The sequence below is a fragment of the Hylobates moloch genome, unplaced genomic scaffold (genome assembly GCF_009828535.3).
Source record: "Hylobates moloch isolate HMO894 unplaced genomic scaffold, HMol_V3 SCAFFOLD_7, whole genome shotgun sequence".
NCBI lineage: Eukaryota > Metazoa > Chordata > Mammalia > Primates > Hylobatidae > Hylobates > Hylobates moloch.
In genome coordinates, this window is record NW_026652282.1 from 86,291,455 (window position 1) to 86,312,280 (window position 20,826).

A 20,826-nucleotide genomic window follows, 5' to 3' on the forward strand; every position below is an offset into this window, starting at 1 on the left:
AGAATATCATAGCTACTTGCTTAACGCACATATACATCAAAGAGGAGATATGACTTTCCTAACTTATCTGTAGCAATGGTCAAACAAAGGTTTGGTAAGAGCAATTGAAGAATGGTGAATTACCCCATTCATTAAAATTTTTAAAGTACTTAAACATTAGACTGGATAGAATTTTACAGGGGAACAATATATTTTATGTTCTTTTTAAAAAGAAGAAGAAAGAGGCTGGGCGCAGTGGCTCACCCCTGTACAATTTGGGAGGCCGAGGTGGGCGGATCACGAGGTTAGGAGTTTGAGACCAGCCTGATCAACATGGTGAAACCTCATTTCTACTAAAAATACAAAAATTAGCCGGGCATAGTGGTGCACGCCTGTAATCCCAGCTACTCAGGAGGCTGAGGCAGGAGAATCGCTTGAACCTGGGAGGTGGAGGTTGCAGCGAGCCAAGATAGTGCCACTGCACTCCAGCCTGGGCAACAGAGCGTGACTCTGTCTCAAAAAAAAAAAAAAAAAAAAAAAGAAGAAGAAGAAAATTATACAAGGACAAATATAAAAATGGTATAATCGTCCCCTTGGTTGGTATTTCTCAAAATTTTTTTTGCCATCAACCCTTAAGGGTGTGAACAAAAGTTCTGAAAAGGAATTTATAGGAAAGAGACTTTATTCCACTGAACAGTTTGCAAACAGGTTTAAAATGAAGGTGTGTTCCAGACAACAAAAGAGAGTTTAGGTTTAATTGCAAGAGTTCACACCCAGGTTCCCAATCACATCTATTTATGCAAATGAAGGATACAAACTTGCTTAGTTCTGATTGGTGGAAGCAGCTGAGCCCCATTTGGTTGATGTGGCTGAGCTCTGGTTGATGCAGCTGAGTTCTAAAAGTCCCAAAGTTAAAAAGGTGGAGGTTTTTTGGGAACTCAGAGTGAGTGTATGACCTCTAGTCGGCAAATGGCTGTATGGCTCTCTATTTTAAATTTAGGCCATTAGCATTTCCGGATTCATCTTGAAGGATTGGCTCTTTCAGGTTCACATTTGTTCACAAGGGTTTCTATGATTGTATATGATTGATATCACACCATTTATTATCAAAAACGTTTTCTAAGTCTATCTTTCAAATTCACCAGTTTCACCACAGAAACGATCCATAATTTCAGTGTTAACAATGTTTCATCTAAAATGTCCATCTTTTGTTGGCCTACTCTTCTAAAAGCCCAGGCCAAATGTCACTCACTGTAAAAACCTCGCTAACCTTCTTTCTCCCAAGCCAAAATTCATCCTTTCCTTAAATGTCCGCTGATCTTTGACAAAGGAGCAAGGGCAATACAATGGAGGAAAGATAGTCTTTTCAATAAATAATGTAGGAACGTCTGGACATCCATGTGCAAAAAGAATGGATCTAATTCTTACATCTTTCACAGAACTTACTGAAAGACCTACCACCTCTTCAATGGAAAGCATCAACAGTTTGTACCCTATAATTCTCTGAATTCCTCACCTCAAAATCCTCATCTTGCTGCTTCCACCAATCCTGGATTGTTGTAAAATGATTCTTGCCCAGTCTTAATCAAGACCCCACATTGAAATATCCACCTTAAATCAAACTTCCAATTCTTAATAAATTCTGCCCAGACATTTCCCTCTGAAACACTGCCAAAGCTTAGTAGAAGTTGAGGTTTTCCTTGCCAAAATACGTAAGAAATTCAAGCTTTGTTTTATCAGATTTTGTTGGTGATATTTGACTCAGCTAAATACATACACACACACACACACTTTGAGCTCATCAATCACATGAAAAAATTATAAGGGTTAGATCACCAATTATTGGGTCAAGTCCAGTATATTTCTATCCAATGGTAAACAAAATGATAAAAGTTAGTTGACAATTCTCGATACCACTCAGTCTCTTCCTGCAGCCATCAGCTCTCTCTGGTAGGTAAATTACGCATCTGAAGACTTCAAGGCAGATTACCCCAGGGTTTGCTCTCAGGCTCAGATCTTCAGAGAAAATAAGGAACTACTATACCCACCCACATTTTCAGAGAAACAGAAATTAGGAAGGATCTTGGAGAGTGGAAGGGAGAGATGAATTGGGCAAATCCATTGAGGTGAAGTACACCCAAGGGACAAACCAAATCGAAGTGAGACAAGAAGGCAGGATGCCCAACAGTCATCAACTCCAGTGATTAAAAACTTGGTTAAGATGTATTAATACATTATTACCATATATTTAAGTAAACATTATACATACAGTGCACCAACTCTATGTACTGCTATCCGTATCTATGTCAGTATTTCTCACTGAGAAATATATGGAGAGACCTCTTTTTTTTTTCCTGAGACGGAGTCTCGCTCTGTTGCCCAGACTCACTGCAACCTCCACCTGCCAGGTTCAAGTGACTCTCCTGTCTCAGCCTCCAAAGTAGCTGGGACTACAGGCGTGCACCACCACGCCCAGCTAATTTTTGTATTTTTAGTAGAGATGGTGTTACACCATATTGGCCAGGCTGGTCTCGAACTCCTGACCTCAGGTGATCTGCCTGCCTCGGCCTCCCAAAGTGCTGGGATTATAGGCATAAGCCACCATGCCTGGCCTGGGACCTCTTTTTTTAAAAAAAAAAAATTCTCTCACACCCAAACATTTCTGTAAATTCTTTTTATAATATTTCTTAAATGTAAACAAATATTAAACTCTGCATGTTCATAAAGCTCTTGTACAAATGTAACACCAAAGCAAATTTACAAATTGTACACAAACTTTTTTACAAAGTCAGTGTAATGTGGTATATATGATGAAACAAAACTGCCCTAGAAACGTGAACATACTACTGACTGGCAAGCATATGCTCTTGGCCTTCAGCATGCTTGTAAGTACATCGTGGGGTTGACTCCACTTTCCCATCACTTTATTCTCTTCAGACTACTGCAACCCTTCATTTGTATAGGAAGATGCCAAGTATGAGTTTCACCTCATTTGTCTTCTCACAGGATCATGACAATTAAAGTAGTACTACCTTATGCTGATTCATTGTGAAAATAAACTCAAATACATGTCCTAATCATGTGGCAGCAGTTAGTTATCATGTGGTCATACAGATACTTCAGAATATGCTTAAACACAAAAGTAGAACACATACTTGTAGAAACCTCACAGACTCTATCATTAGACTCTGGTTTAAAAAAACACCCACCTCTTATAGTATGTGTAAAAGGTATGTATATTTAAATTAGACCGCCAGGCGCAGTGGCTCCACCTGTAATCCCAGCACTTTAGGAGACTGAGGCAGGTCAATCACTTGAGGTCAGGAGTTCGAGACCAGCCTGGCAAACATGGCAAAACCCGTCTCTACTAAAAATACAAAAAATAGCCAGGTGTCGTGGCACGTGCCTGTAATCCCAGCTACTCGGGAGGCTGAGGCAGGAGAATAGCTTGAACCTGAGAGGTGGAGGTTGCAGTTAGCCAAGATCGCCCCAATGCACTCCAGCCTGAGCGACAGAGCAAGACTCCGTCTCAAAAAAATATAAAATAAAATAAAATAGACTATTTCATTAGCTTCTTATTAACAGTTCCTGGTGCTATTACCTGAGTGCCTACGTTATCATGCAGCACTTGACTCTTGTTTCATTTGGATAATCAAGTCTCTTGTTTTTGGGGACTAAGCCATGGCCCATTCAGCCTCACTGGCCTCAGACCCCTGGGGATTGGTGCATTAGGGACCATAGAACAAACCGTCATCAGCTTCACTTCCACAAGTTTTAAATTGGTCAGCCTCATTAGATATTAATGAATGATTCATTTTGAAAGCCAATACACAATGCAACACACCTTCTTGCAATCTCAATGAAAGAAAGAAGGTATGCTCAACAGTCAAACAACCAAGTAACTGAAGCAAGATAATGTATACATTTTAAAGGCACGTTGGAGGAGCTGTTTTCACTATAAGTTGCATTGGTAGGGCAAGGCACAGAGTTTAATACTGAATGGGGCTTGTTTTAGTGACAACCCCCCACTTCTGCCCTCTTTCTCTTCTTCCTCCTGCCTTCTTTGTCTTTCCCCTCCTTTCCGCCTATTTTAGTTCTATGCTTTCCTGAAGGATCAATGTAGTTTCCTCATAAATGTAGTTAATGCAAAGAATTGCTTTTATTGAAGAATTATGCTCATATGAAAATGTGCTTCCTTTTATAAAATAGTATTAGGTAGTTTTAAAAATTGTCTTCTTTGGGCAAAGTAAGAAATTAGTAATCTTGGGGTTTCCTCTGAATATATTTTTTTAATCTTGCGCATCCAAGAACAGGAATCACTTGCCCAGAATATAGAGAAGAGAGATGAGATAAACAGCGAAGTACACTATATAACACCTAACAAGTTGATTCAAGTTGAACAAGTTAAGCTCCATAATATATTTTCTACGGGAGGGAGGGGGCAAATTAGCAGGAGTGCCTAAGTCTCCTTTGGGAGTCAGGGAAGGCTTCACTGAGGAGATAACGTTTGAGCTGGAATTTGAAGGATTAGCAGGGGAGAAATGGCAGGGCATTCCAAGCAGAGTGCCTACGAGCGAAAGGCGCAAAGCACAGAAGAGTACGACGTGTCCAGCCGCTCTGAGTAGGCCAGTGGCTGCAGCGTAGGGTTCTTGGAGTTAGGTGATCAAGGGTGAGGAAGGGACTATTTTTTTCTGCTTGGATGATTTCTCCTATAGCTCATTGCACGGTGCTGGGCACACACTGCAGGAGCTCAATAAATACTTGTTGAATTGGGACAGAATGATCGAGTGCGCTGGGAACCAGGGCATCTGGATGCTTTCTCACGCATCCGCAGTGTGACCTTGGCCAAGTCCCTTTTCTGGGACTGCGGTTCCTGCTTAGTAATCCAGTACGCGTGAGAAAGCGGAGGAGGAGGTTGGCCAGAGGCGCCTAGCCTTTCTAGCGGCCTGAATCCCTGATTCCATGCGTAGAGGGCGGGGCGGGCCGCTTGGGGCCGCGGCGGGCGGAGGTTCAGTTCCTCCTCCGGTCCAGCAGGGGGCACGGGGAGTGGCTTCCCGCCGCCCTTCCCCTCCTGGCGGGCGCCGGGCAGACTGCTGCAGTCGCAAGCGGCGAGCGCAGTGGGCGGGGCGGGCCTGGCGGGGCCGGGCGGCGGCGCTGCGCTGACGGGCTGAGTCTGGCGGCGGCGGCAGCTGCAGAGGCCACCGAGGCGCTAACTGGGTGGCCGGTGGGCCGCTGTGGCCTCGAGCAGCCTCTTCGCGCGGCCCCGCACCCCGCAAGCAGCAGCGGGCCGCGACGCCCAGCCTGCCAGTGAGCTGCGGCGGGCACACCCCGGAGCGTCGGCGACTGCGGACAGGTTAGAGTGGGGGCAGGGGCGGGCGCGGGAGCAGCCCAGGGCCAGAGAGGGAGCCCGAGCCAGGCCATCTCCAACCATGTCCGACGAGGCCTCGGCCATCACTTCCTACGAGAAGTTTCTAACCCCCGAGGAGCCCTTCCCACTCCTGGGACCTCCTCGCGGGGTGGGCACCTGCCCGAGCGAGGAGCCGGGCTGCCTGGACATCAGCGACTTCGGCTGCCAGCTGTCCTCCTGCCATCGCACCGACCCGCTCCACCGCTTCCACACCAACAGGTACGAACTGCACCTGAGGGCAGGGGTGGATTTTCCACCTCTGGTCGCTCCCCTGCTCCTGGTCCTTCGTCCCGGGCTGCGCTTCCAGTCGCCCCCTCCCCCACCTGCCTTCGACCGGCGCTCATTCCTGGCCGCCTTCCCTGCCCCCCCTCCCTATTTTCACCCCTGCCCTCCGATTTTCCTTTCCACCGGCGTTTTACTCTCTTTTTCTCATTCATATTCTGGCTATAGCGACTCTTCCCTTCCCTACCTTCTCCCTCCCTTGCTTCCCTTCCCTCCCCCCATCTGTACCCTACGAATCCCAAACCCCCACCCTTGATTTTTAGATACGCCCCTGTTTGCATCCATCTGCAAAAGTTTAACCCCTTCCATTTCCGGTACGCTGTAGAGGAATTTGGATGGCTCAAGATCAATCCATAGATCTTTTGAAAAGTGGCGTTGAAAGGTGGCACGTTTAAAGCTAGAAGTTTCATTTTCCCTATTTTTAATCTGTCTCACAGTCCTGTTCCCCCCGCCGCCACCACCCCTACCCCATTTTTTTTTTTAGTTGAGCGCTAGGAAACTAGTCAATTCTCTCTTTTTTTTTCCCCTTCCTTTATTAACTGTTTGCCTTAGCGCTTTAGGCTCTGCCAAAATGGGTAAGCTTAAATCTGGAAGATTCCTTCATATGACATATCCCTTGGTTTGCTTCCCCTTTGAAGAGACAGAGTAAGGCTTAGGATGGACTGACTTACACAAATTTATTCAGAGGGTGTATCTCCTCCTAACTGATTTCAGTAGAAGGTAGTGTTCTGGAGACTTCTCTCATGCAAGCATTTACGTGTTAGATCAAATCTTCGGGGAGTGTTGAAGACGTTCTAGATACAGCCTCAACTTTTAATACAGGTGGATATTTGAGATACGTATACAAAGGGCTGGGGATGTGTGGATAAGGCTCTAGGAGGGGGTTCAGCTATGGAAAATACTGGAGATAAATTAAGAAATCTAGTTGTGACTTCTGATCCAAGTTTATGATGTGAGTTTGATCAGATTCTTCCATATTTTAATGTGTTTAGCTTATTTCTCCCCTCCCTTCCCTTAAATCAGTCTGTAGATTGAATGAGCTTCTACCAGATACAAGGAATGTGTAAAAGATGTTTCTTACATAAATGAAAGTTATAGTCTATGGGAACAAGGTGTTATAGTTAAATAATCAGAATATCAGTATAACACATCTCAAAAGGAAGTGGCAGTAAATTTATTATGACTACTCTAAATTGTCATTGCAAAAAATGAAGAAACAGGCCCAGAAAGAAAAGATTGAGTTCAAGGTCATAAAACCTAGTCAGGCAAATCCAAGACTATTCCTTTGAAGCCAATGATTAAACTTGGAACAGAACTAATCAATCCAGTGTTAGAAATAGAACTTACGGTTTCCTAGACCAACTCACAGAAGCCTATTTAACCCCTGATGTCACTGTAATGTGAATGTAACATATTCATGAAATCAAGTGTGCTTAGGGTTATTTATGTTGAAAAATAATATAAAAGAATACCTTTGTACATATTTGGCATTTAAGTTTTGCAGCCTTGGAGCAAGTCACATACCCAGGAAAGTTAAATGATTTCAGAATGATCCTGCTGTGATGATGAGGGCAAGGGAGTGAGGGCAGAGGCTGTGGGTAAGTACTGCCAAAACTGGGTGGAGGTGATGGGGAGTGAAGTTATGAGAATGTTTCTTACAACTTGTTCTGTTCCTCCTCCTCCTCCTCCTCCCCATTTTTTCCCTGTATTTTCTTCCCCTTAAAGACTGTGGTGAGGTCAGGACTGTTTTTCAATGGGGCAGTGAGGAGGGGAGAAGGAGGTTCTTTGCAAGCCCCAGTTTTTCCAAGTCAAGCATTTTTCCTAGTTACTGCTTGCGTTTTTTTTTTTTCCGTCTTCCCTCTCCTACCCTACTTTTCACAAGGTTTGGCATGGTGGCAGGGGTTCTAATGCTCTGTATCCTTTTCAGCAGAGACTAGGGGAAGCACAATTAGCAATATGCACAGCACATGGTGTTTCTGTCGTAGGCTACCTTGCCTTTTAAATGTATTATCCTTCTGGAATGTTCTGCTTTCTTACCCCTCCTCAAGATGGTGCTTGAGAGGACCATAGGCTTCCAGCCATTTCTTCTCAGGGAGAAGCACACAGCTAAATCATATATTGGGCAAAGTTTAGGGAGTTTTTTTATTTTGGAGTTGTATGTGTCACTTTTATCCTTCACATCACATCATTTGTCAATTCAGGCAACAACCCAAAAATCAGATTTCAAATAGTTGAGTGCTGAAATTCTGCCTTGGGTTTAGTCATTGTAAAACAAATTTTCATTGGAAGTAGGAACCTTGTTAATTGGTAGATATTTGACTTAACCTTTATTTTGCTTCCTTCTTGGTACCTGATAAGAAAGATGTGGAGATTTTAAAAATAATTCACTTGATAAGGACCTTATGATTATGACAGTTTTGTGCCTACTCATTTACTGGATTCTGGGCTATATTTGCAATTTTCATTAACAAAGACAGTCACAGCACTAACAGTCCATGAGGTTGAATGGATGCAATATTCAGATTTTTTTTTTTCTTTAAAGACAGAGTCATGCTCTGTCACCCAGGCTGGAGTGCAGTTGCACAATCTTGGCTTAGGGCAACCTCCGCCTCCTGGGTTCAAGCGATTCTCCTGCCTCAGCCTTCCAAGTAGCCGGGACTATAGGCGCGTACCACTATGCCTGGCTAATTTTTATATTTTTAGTAGAGACAGGGTTTCACCATGTTGGCCAGGCTGATCTTGAACTCCAGACCTCAGGTGGTCCACCCACGTTGGTCTCCCAAAGTGCTGGGATTACAGGTGTGAGCCACCGCGCACGGCCCAGTATTCAAATTAAAGTCATTTGTGACGTAGGTTGGTATGTCACTGGTCTAGGTTCAGTAGAAAATACATTACATGGAGACAGCCAGTTTCCTAAGCATTCATACCTTAAGACCTACATGGATTGGTCTAGAATTTTAGGAAAATAGAATAAATTTCAATAAGCCAAAAAAGTGAATGAATTTTTTTAAAATGTGAAATGTCAGTGTGGAACATATATAGTGTTTTAAGACATTTTCTTTGGTTTTGGGGGCAGTGATTTTCTGATGTAAATGGGGGTTTTCTCTTAGCACTTCCAAACTATTGCATAAATCTTTTACTCAGTTATGTGATTTTAGAGCTCCGTTTTCAATCACCATTAACCAGAAAAACCTAAAGACTATTGTGCGCCTTTGGTAACACCCATAGTTTTCCTATCTAGATACAGAATTAGAGGTTCAGAAGAGCTGTGGGTTGCAGGTGAGAGAACCATGTTGGAGGAATTTGGTTTGGGGACTTGCTGAGACAAGTTGAAAATGGGGGGTTAGGATTTGGAGAAATATCCAGGCTAGAAATACAGATTTGGGAGTAATCAGTAGAAGTCTGTGACGTGATAGAAGTGGAACTACAGGAACTACAGGTTACAAAGGTTGAGAGAGTGGAAGCTTTTCAATAAATTTAGCAGGGAAAGAAAGGAGAAGGGGAGATGGAGATGTTGTAAGAATTTGAAAGGGAAGTAAAGGTTTCTTTTTTCTTTTCTTTTCTTTTTTTTTTTTAACTTCGTTTAGTTTTTCTTTTCCAAGAATAGAGATGTTAGCTCCTTAGAAGCAGGCCACAGAAAAGGGAGAAATTGAAAATATAAAAGAAGGTGGGATGAGAGATAGAGATGATGAACTCAGAAGTCCAAATGGGATCGTTAGCCGTAGAAATGACATAGAGTGTTTTTTACTTCCAAGGCAATAAAGAGGGCAGGAAAGATGGGTAATGAACCCAACACAATTGATGTAGCTAGGAGGAAAGTAGGGAACTTAAGTGGGTAGAAGAAGGGGTTGTATATTCTCTAACTTGGAACCTTGGTGGCCTGTTGGACTCCAGAATAGCAGCAGAAGTCAGGTTGGCTGTATGGGGATTCTGGCAGAGAGTCAGTGGTGAATACAAATACTGATGGGGCACTGTCCCCTAAGAATGAATATATAGAATAGACTTCAAATGACCTTCATCAGCTTGACAGAACTTTATTCAACAGTGCTCATTGGCTGGATTTTTATCTTCAGAAGTGGCAGTCAGGTCTACCTGAGAGAAAAGGGGGTGCAGAGGATGTGTACATGGTGCACATGCTTTTCTTAATTTTAACGTTTAAATGGCTATTTATCAAAATACCATTGAAAGTCCTTAGTCTGTATATTCTTGCTGAAACACCTTGCAGAGAAATGTTCCTGGCTTTATTTTTTTTTTAATTAAAATTTGGGCAGCAAGCCTAGTTATTGAGTTAAACACTGTGTTTCACGGAATTCTTTTCAACATCTTTCAAGATTTTGGAGAAAGTCTCCTTTGAGAGTAATGATATGGTTATAGCTAGAATCGAAGTGTTAGGTAACTTTCTCTTAGTGGAATAAAATGTAAGGGCTTGTAAATTTGAATAGTTTAGTGCTGAGCACACAATGGACATACAAGTTTGAAACTGACAGAACAGTCTGAAAGAATCACACTTAAATTTTTATTTAAAAACTTATTATAGAAAACTGAGGGCATATAAAAAACTATAGACCACTCATGATCCTTTTCTCCAAAGGTAACAACTATCAACATTTTGATGTTTCTTTTAATGTTTCTGTGTACATATATAATTTTTAAAAATCAGGATCAGCTTGTGACCTGCATATTTGCACTTATATTGTTGGGTGTTTTCCTTTTGAATAATCTGAAAATATGATTTTTAGTGATTATAAAAATACCATTCAGTTATATCATTTAATCCTCATATTTTAGGAGCATTTGTTTTCCCTTTTGCACTATTACAAATAGTATTGTTTGGACATATTTGTACACACATCTTTTTTCCAAATTTCTGTTTGGGGAAGGGAACACAATCCTAGAAGGGGAATTACTGATTCCAAATGAATGAACCTTTTTAAACGTCTAGATGTACATAGTACTGCCAAATTGCTTTTAAGAAAGATTATGTCAACTTGGACTGTCACTAGCAATGGATGAAAGTACTTCCTACTTTGTTTTTATCTATATTGCCTTAAAATTATGATTTTAAAAATTTGCAAATTACAAGATATAAAAATTTTGCCAGGTGCATTGGTTCACACCTGTAATCCCAACGCTTTGGGAGACCAAGGTGGGAGGATTGCTTGAGCCCAGGCATTTGAAATCAGCCCGGACAACATGATGAAACCCTTTCTCTACAAAAAAAAAGGGAGGAGATGAAGCCAGAGGTCAAGCCTGCAGTGACCATGGTCCACATCCACACCTGTTGAGATGAACCTGATTGACACGAAAGAAATGAAGATATAAAAAAGTTGCAATCTTTACTAGTAAAAAATACTATTATTCTATTTTATGAGTGATTTGTTCAATTATGAGCCCAGTTTACTTGCCGCTGATAATTAAAAACAAAAGACAAAGACTTCTAAGAACATTCAGAACCTTGTGATGATTACAAATCTGAAAAACTGAGAAACACACTGACTTTGCCCAAAGATAAGAGCACAAAATGAAGCAAATTCCTGACTCCTTTGGCAGTGATCTAATGGTTAGATTACTAAATATGGCATCGTTTTTGTTTTTTAAAGGAATATCATTATTACTCATGGAGAGAAACACATTTCTACAGAATTTTTACAGACTAAAAAGAAATTCTAATTAAAAACAATTATCTAACAGTTTTTCCTAGCACTGAACATAGTACTTGGTACATAGAAGATACTGACTAAATGTTTGTTGAATGAGTGAATGAATAAAGGGAAAAAAATCACATATGATTTGAAGACACGAGAAAAATAGTTTGCTCAGGACATAATGTAGATAGGGCTTACTGTGTCCAGAATGTATTTTTGTTTTGTTTTGAGATAAGGCCTCGCTGTGTCGCACAGATTGGAGTACAGTGGCAGGATCAGCTTGCTATAACCACAGACTCCTGGGCTCTAGGGATCCTCCTGCTTCAGCCCCCCGAGAGTAGCTGGGAATACAGACATGCACCACCTTGCTCAGCACATTTTTTAGTTTTTTGTAGAGATAGTGTCTTGCTTTGTTACCCAGACTGGTCTCAAACCAGGGTATGATTCCTCTTCATAACTTTTATTGCAAGACCTGGGATAATTTGGTTAACTAAAAATTTTCCTAAAATGAGGGTACTGTTCACCTAGCAAGCATGTGATGAAAGTAATATTACAAGATAGTCTACGATTCTTAGATAAATTTTATTTTTTTTTACTATCTATAAAAATTTATTGACATCTACTTTTTTTTTTTTTTTTTTTTGAGACGGAGTCTCGCTCTATCGCCCAGGCTGGAGTGCAGTGGCGCAATCTCGGCTCACTGCAAGCTCCGCCTCCCGGGTTCACGCCATTCTCCTGCCTCAGCCTCTCTGAGTAGCTGGGACTACAGGCGCCCGCCACCACGCCCGGCTAATTTTTTGTATTTTTAGTAGGGACGGGGTTTCACTGTGGTCTCGATCTCCTGACCTCGTGATCTGCCCGCCTCGGCCTGCCAAAGTGCTGGGATTACAAGCGTGAGCCACCGCGCCCGGCCTACATCTGCTTTCTATTTACTGAATTATAATTGTGTGTGTGTGTGTGTGTGTGTGTGTGTGTGTATTTCAGTGTTTTAAAATGGTCTACCTTCAAAAGAAAAGGTACCATAAAGTTTTTCAGGTTGTCCAAATTTTGTTTGTAAAGCAAGAACTTCTAAAAGATTAGCCATACAAAATGGAGGAAGTTAAAAAAATGAAGTGCATAATTTAAGAAACAGTAGATTTAATGCAGGATGAGACACGACCTAATAATAGGTAAATAACAGACTTTTCATAAGGAAGTCATTACTTCAGGAGCTTGTTAGTACTGGAAATACTAAATAATTATCTTAAGGTTTAATTCTCTATGCTACTGGCAAAGCAATGAAGATTATCTTATTAATAGTATAAAACTAGTGGAAATTTACAAAAGAAAACAGACTGATAGATTTCAAGACCAAAAAAAGATCCAACCAAAAAACCCTGCAATAAATACTGTAGACAAAATGCCAATATCCTTAATGCATAAAGAACTCTTACAAAATTAGTAATGAAAATATTAACACATAGGAAAACACCATAGCGAAATAGCTAATAAGTATTTAAAAATTTAATCTTGCTGGTAATTAAATAAATAAAACTTGATATAAAAATGTTTCTGTGCCGGTGCAGTGGCTCACGCCTGTAATTCCAGCACTTTGGGAGGCTGGGGCAGACGGATGGCTTGAGCTCAGGAGTTTGAGACGAGCCTGGGCAACATGGCAAAACCCCATCTCTACAAAAAATACAAAAATTAAATGGGCGTGTTGCACCTGTGGTCCCAGCTACTTGGGAGGCTGACATGGGAGAATTGCTTGAGCCTGGGAGTTTGAGGCTGCAGTGAGCTGTGTTTGTGCCACTGCACTCCAGCCTCAGTGACAAAAGTGAGTCCCTGTCTCAAATAAACAAGAAGTTTCTGTCCTATAAGATAGGTAAAAAAAATTTTAGCAATTTTAGTGCTGTTAAGATTGTGATGAAATGAGCACTTTTATATACTGCCTTGGGGAGTATAAATTGATGCAGCCTTTCAGAAAGGTGTTGACTAAATTGATCCTTAGAAATGTTCATATTCTTTGACTCAGTACTTACCTTTCAAGCAACTGTATCCTGAGATAATATATTTTGATAAATAATTATAAACAAGGCTCATCTCAGTATTATTTCTAATATTAAAAAATTAGAAACAGCTTATATATTATTGGGGGAATAAAGTTAAATAAATTATACATTTAGTCAATAGAATATTATATAGGCATTAAAATGTTTTCAAGTAATATACTTAGGAAAATGTTTAGCATGTTAATGTTAAGTGAAAAAAGCAATATACTAAAATATATATACACAGAATGATTACTGATTCTGTAAAAAATATGTATGCACATAAAAATAAACTACCAAAATATGATAGATTAGTTATTGCTGGATAATGGAATTATTGATCATTTTATTATTTATTCCTTTCTTTCCAACATGTTTGCAATGAGCCTGTACAGCATTAATATGAAAAAGTTACTTAAATATAACAAACACTTCTTGAACATCTACCTGTGTAGATGCTTGTTAGTGCTTTTCTCTGCCCTGCAATGGCCCCACTCTTCCTTTAACAATAATAATAGCTGTCATATATTGGGCACTTTTTATGTGTGCTACAAGTGCTGTGTATGCATTCTCATGTGATCATCACAATACCTCCATTGGGACACAGACTTGGAGAGAGTGTTATTTGCTTAAAATCAATTAGGTAGGAAGTGACAGAGCAAGAATTTGAACTGTCTGATTCCAGAGCTTACTCATAACCACTATGCTGTATGCTTTGTTTATGGATGAAGATTTTACTTTAGTCCTAATTTAAATACTACTTTCTTGTAAAATAGTGTACTACAAAAATTTTCAGACAGCTACAAAAGTAGAGAGAAAAGTGTAATGGACCCCATGTTCCTGTCACCCAGCTTCGACATTTATTCATATATGGCATCATGCTTCATCTGTACCTCTATCCACTCCCCAACCCCTGCCTTATTTTGAGGCAAATCCTAGACATGTATCATTCATAAATATTTTAGTATATTTCCTTAAAAGGTAAGGGCTCTTTTAAAAATACAAAAAACCTCACATTCCTTATAAATGTTATAAATATGTCCTGTTAATTATATCTTAAAATTGTGTGGATTCTGTAGTTCTCTTGATTTCTTTCGTGTTGTGTTTTTGAAGGTGGAACCTAACTTCTTGTGGAACAAGTGTTGCCAGCTCAGAAGGCAGTGAGGAGCTGTTTTCATCTGTGTCTGTTGGAGATCAAGATGATTGCTATTCCCTGTTAGATGATCAGGACTTCACTTCTTTTGATTTATTTCCTGAGGGGAGTGTCTGCAGTGACGTCTCTTCTTCTATTAGCACTTACTGGGATTGGTCAGATAGTGAGTTTGAATGGCAGGTAAGTTTTTTTGTCCTTTTCTTGACATCATTACTACCGAAGTAGAAGTATAAACTTTTCTTTTGATATTTTCATCTCTACTTCAAAGTAAATTTCTCTAATGTTTATCCAGTCCTGGAGATATTCTGACATGTTTTAAGGTTAAGAATTGGATGGGATATCTTTATTTTTGCTAATGTACCTTTTTGATGCTATAGATATCCTTTTGTAGATTTTTATGTTATTTAATACTTGCGTAATATTACCATTATTATATATTATCAATACCTTTCTGTGCATGAATCCAAGCAAAGTTACGCTTCCTACCCTATAATAAATAGCTTTTGTGTCCTTATAGGACAAATATAAGTCACATTATGTATCTAATATCATAAACTGTTACTACCATAAATACGTGATTTTTGGTTCTGTCATCAGAAATATATAATTTCTCATTTTGTATTCTGTTTGTATGTAGACATGTTTTTCACCTGACACTTTTTTCTTGTGGCATATATACCATGTAAAATGGCTTTGTGGTAAATTGTTTGAAAATCCTGCCTTATAATGAGTGCAGTTTGTCAGAAAATTCAAATTGTGTTATTACAACATCCATATTCTGATTGTAAAAACAATAAAACATTTAAAGACGTTTTCCCTGCCTACAGCAAAGATTTTATTCGCTAGATAAATTCGAATGTCTGCTACGTTTGAAAGCCATCTGAATACTTGAAGTTTTATTCCAAAAGAGGAATTGAATATTATAATTTCAAACAGCTTTCAAATAATACAGAATGGCATCAAATTAAAAAAAGTCTGCAAGTCCCATTCTACTATGGTTACCACTGTTAGGAGCTTATGCAGATATAAGTATGTTTGCATACTGTTAAAAACACATGGGATTATACTTCATCCACTGTTTGGCCCTATTTTTTTTTTTCAGCTAACACATCTCATTCTTTTCCATAACTGGATCATAATTTACTTAATCCATTTCCTAATTATGGCTATTTCGGTTGGTTTCAGTTTTTTGTTGTTATAAACGATGCTACACTGAAAAGATGAGTTTTTTTTTAAGAAAAAAAGTAATTCACAACCCTTCCATTTTTGTTTTTCATATTATTTGGATTAAAAAATTTTAAAACTTTTTAAAAATTTGAGATGAAATTCAACATTTTCATCATTTTGAAATGTATAATTCAGTAGTTATTAATATACTCACAGTTGTTCAGCCATCACCACTATCTAATTCCAGGGAATTTCTGTCACCCCCAAAAGAAATCCTATACCCATTAGCACATAGTCCCAATTCTCCCCTCCCCCTTATCACCTGGCAGATACTAATCTAATTTCTCTATGGATTTGCTTTTGTGGATATTTCGTATAAATGGATGAATATGTGGCCTTTTGTGTCTGGCTTCTTTCACTTGGAATAATGTTTTCAAGGTTCATCCATGTTGTACCATATAACAGTACTTCATTCCTTTCTGTGGCTAATATTCCATTGTGTAGATGTACAGTACCACATTTTGTTCATCCATTCATTAGCTGATGAACTTTTGGGTTGTTTCTACTTTTTGGCTGTTATGAATAATACTGCTGTGAACATTCAGATTCAAGTTTCTATGTGGATTTATATTTTTAATTCTCTTGGATATACCCCTAGGAGTGGAATTGCTGGATCATATGATCACTTGATACTTAACTTTTTGAGGAACTGCCAACATGTTTTCCAGAGTGACTACACCATTTTACTTTTCCACCAGCAGTGTATGAAAGTTTCCATTTCACCACATCCTTGTCCACACTTGGCGTTGTCTTTTTGTTTGTAGCCATCCTACTGGGTATAAATTGGTATTTCATTATGGTTTTGAGCATCTTTTCATGTGCTTATTGGCCATTTGTGTGTCCTCTTTGGGGAAATATCTATTCAAATACCTTGCCGCTTTTAAAATTGTGTTATTTTACTTTTCATGGTTGGGTTGTAAGAGTTCTTTCTATATTCTGGCTACTAGACCCTTATCAGATATATGATTTGCAAAAATGTTTTTATTCTGCAGGTTGTCTTTTTACTTGTTAGTATTTGTTCACTTGATAGTGTCCTTTGACACCAAAGTTTTTAAGTTTGATGAAGTCTAATTTACCTTTTTTTTTTTTTTTTTGCTGTACTTATGATGTCATATTTTAAAAACCATTGTGTAATCCAAGATGAGGAAGATTTTCACCTGTTTCCTTCCCAGACTTTTAGAGTTTTAGTTTTTACATGTAGATCTTTGACCATTTTGAGTTACTTTTTGTATATGATGTGTAAGATAGGAGTCCAGAGTCATTCTTTCTTTTTTTGTTTTTTGTTCGTTTGTTTTTTTGAGACAGAGTCCCGCTCAGCTCAGTTGCCCAGGCTGGAGTGCAGTGACGCAATCTCAGCTCACTGCACCCTCCGCCTCCTGGGCTCATGCCATTCTCCTGCCTCAGCCTCCTGAGTAGCTGGGATTACAGGCGCCCACCACCAAGCCTGGCTAATTTTTGTATTGTTAGTAGAGACGGGGTTTCACCATGTTGGCCAGGCTGGTCTTGAAATCCTGACCTCAGGTGATCCACCTGCCTCGGCCTCCCAAAGTGCTAGGATTACAGGCGCATTCTTTCTTTTTTTAAGAACAGAGCCTCACTATGTTGTCCACGCTGGTCTCGAATTTTTGGGCTCAAGCAATCCTCTTACCTCATCCTCCTGAGTATCTGGGACTACAGGCATGCACCACTGCACCTGGCTCACAAATTTATTATTTTGCATGTAGGTATCCAGTTGTCCCAGCACAATTTGTTGAAAATATTATTCTTTCCCCATTGAATCATCTTCGCACCCTTTTGAAAATGAATTAATCATAGATGTATGGGTTTATTTTTGGACTCTAAATTCTATTCCATTGCTGTATGTGTCTGTCTTTATGCTAGTACCACACTGTTTTAGTTATTATAGCTTTTCAGTAAGTTTTGAAATTGAGATGTGTTAGTTCTCCCACTTTGTTGTTCATTATAAGGATTGTTTAGGCTCACATCTGTAATCCCAGCACTTCGATAAGCCGAGGTGGGTAGATAGCTTGAGCCCAGGAGTTCAAAACAAGCCTGGGCAACATGGCAAAACCCCATGTCTTTAAAAAAAATGCAAAAATTTACCAGGCGTGGTGGTGTGCACCTGTGGTCTCAGCTACTCAGGAGGCTGAGGTTGGAAGATCACTTGAGCCCTGAAGGTGGAGGTTACAGTGAGCTGAGATTGTGCCATTGCACTCTAGTCTGGGCAACAGAGCTATTTGGGGTCCTTGCAATTCCATATGAATTTTAGAATCAGGTTGCCCATTTTTCAAAAAAGAGTAGTTGGAATTTTGGTAGAGATCACATTGAATCTGTAGATTGCTTTGGGGAGTATTGCCATCTTAACAATATTAAATATTCCAATTCATTAATATGAGATGGAATATCATATTTGGACTTCTTTATTTCAATGATGTTCTATAGTTTTCAATGTCTAAGTCTTACACTCTCTTGGTTGAATTTATTCCTAAATATTTTATTCTTTTTGATGCTGTTATAAATGGCATTGTTTTCTTAATTTTATTTTCAGATTGTTCATTGCTAGTGTATATATAGAAATACAGTTGGTGTTTGTATATTTTGTATCCTGCCAACTTTGCTGAAATCCTCTGTTAGATTTAATAATTTTTTCCCCATGTGTGGATTATTTATCGTTTTCTATATTTAAGATCATGTCATCTGTGACTAGAGATAGTTTTCCTTCTTTTTTCCTAATCTGGATGCCTTTTAATTCTTGCTTAATTGCCCTAGCTAGATCTCCTGTACAGTGTTGAATAGAAGTGGTGAAAGTGAGCATCCTTGTCTTTTTCCTAATCTTAGGGGAGAGGTTCAGTCTCCTTCTCGATGTGGTTTTTTAGTATTTTGTTAAGGAATTTTGCATCTATATTCATAAGGGATATTGGTCTGCAGTTTTCTTTCTCAGTTGTGTCTTTGTCTAGCTTTGGTGTCCAGGTAATACTGGTCTCATAAGGAGGTAGGAAGTGTTTCCTCTTCTGGTTAAAATTTTTTAATAAGACTTTCTCATTTAAGATATAAACTTTTTTCATGATATTCATAATGAAATTTTAATTTTTTTTTTTTGTTTGAGACAAGGCCTCGCTCTGTCATCCAGGCTGGAGTGCAGTGATGCAAAAATGGGTCACTGCAGAATTGATCTCCTGGGCTCAAGCAGTCCTCCTGCCTCAGCCTCCTCAGTAGCTGGGACCACAGGTGGCCACCACAACAACCAGCTATTTTTTTTTTTTTACTTTTTTGTAGAGACGGGGTCTCACTTTGGTGCCCAGGCTGGTCTTGAATTCCTGAGCTCAAGTGATCCTTCCACTTTGGCCTCCCAAAGTGGTGGGAATACAGGCCTGAGCCACTGTGCTCAGCCAGCCAGTGTCTCTCTCTCTTTTTTTTTTTTTTCTCAGTGCAGACTTTGTATTTAAAATCAGACTACAAGGATTCTTAGTAAAGCATAAATCAGATGGGAGTCCTGATAATTCTAAGAAATATTTCTTCTGCTTATTTTATGTGATTTATTTAGAGTTATCATCCATAATGTTGCAAGGTGGCAGGCATTTTTAAGTTTTAATTGCTGGCTTCTTCACTCATGTTATGAGTAGTTAGAGTGGAAAACCATCCCCAGCCATTCACTGTTAATGTACATGAGTGACTATGATGTCAGAACAAAAATCAGACCTGCCTTAGTAGTGTGTTTTCCCACTTGTGAAATTGGAGTATGGATACTCTATTACCATGGATATCTGCTATTTAAATATGCTGAAAGATTTGAAGTGCTGTCTTGTATTTGTGGGATTTTGTAATCCTGAGCAGTAAATTATCCAAGAATATAATTACAAATTATATGTTAGGATTAATATGGATTAAAAATCATTTACTGTAGTTAAAAAATGTGTATTACTTCTGTTATGATTAAAAACTATATTTGTTTAAATCTTTCTTTTTAACAGATGTTTCAGTTACTACTAAAGTAAATATAAATGATTTATGGATTCTCTGGGAAGAGAAATGCTCACTACTTAATAAAATGAGATTTTAACCTTAGAATGATTAGCATCTTTGCATTTTGCTTTGCTGATAATTTTCTTTGCTTTCAGTCCTTTTGTTATTAAGGATATATTTAACTAGTCTTAGAGACTGAGAAATTATTTCTATTGTTGAGCAGGAAAGCTTAGAAAATTTAAACAGTGAGTAATCAGCTGTCACACTTGAAACCTAGAGGTACAATCTGAAATTACATATCAGCTGTTAACAGAAACGAGCTTACTCATAAAATTCTGCTGCATTCTGCAGAAAATATGGCAGAGATTTAAGTCTCCCTATGTTTCACAATTACTGATCATAATATAAATATGCCAAATATTGCCCATGAAAAATATGGGCTGGGAGTTATTAAGTATTTATTCTGAAATATAGTATCAGTTATAAAATGGAAAATTGCTGGTCTAATAAATATACAGAAGCCCATACAATTCTCCTGTACAACCGCTAGTCTAATCCTGTATCTCCAATTGACTACCTGACATTTCCACTTAGATGACCTTAATATTTAATACCAACCCATTATTTGATGCTGAGTCCTTGATGCAGTGTTACAACTTCCAATTACAATGTTTCCATGGAAAAAAATAGACTCTGCTTAGTGACATGTCTTACAACTTAGTGAAAAATTACTGTTGTCTGTCCAAAGGACACTTGTGCTACCATAATCACTACAAACTCTTTATATCCCAAATTGCATTCCTCTCATTGCAAACTTACCAGACAGGCAAAACTGTTTAGCATAGTTGAAAGCATTAGATTGGTGTCCTACTTTGGATTCTGCCACTAGTTGTATGACCCTCCCCAGACATCATTTTTTTCTTATATGTAAAATGAGGATGTTGGACTAGAAGATCTTTAACATCCTTTCAGTTACCTTGCTATGAAAATTGAGGTCTTTAAGTGTATCACTCTGGGTGGGTTGTATGACCTGAAATGTCACCAATTTTTTTCTGGTCTCAACATGAGACTCTTTCTTACCTTATCCATTCAGTTATCAAACAGCTTTGTAATTTTTTTTTTTTTTTTTTTTTTTTTTTT

At 39.0% G+C, this 20,826-nt stretch overlaps 1 protein-coding gene across 2 annotated transcripts in view; it reads left to right on the top strand.

Annotated features, from left to right (window-relative positions):
• The first annotated feature begins 5,094 nt into the window (after positions 1-5,094).
• The window catches only part of FAM199X (family with sequence similarity 199, X-linked), a 28,079-nt gene continuing 12,347 nt past the window's right edge, over positions 5,095-20,826 (top strand). For both annotated transcript variants that reach the window (XM_032757404.2, XM_032757405.2), the window contains exons 1-2: positions 5,095-5,605; positions 14,457-14,676. In XM_032757404.2, coding sequence (XP_032613295.1) covers positions 5,409-5,605; positions 14,457-14,676 — 417 coding nt within the window. In that variant the 5' untranslated portion in view covers positions 5,095-5,408. The remainder of the gene's footprint in view (positions 5,606-14,456; positions 14,677-20,826) is intronic.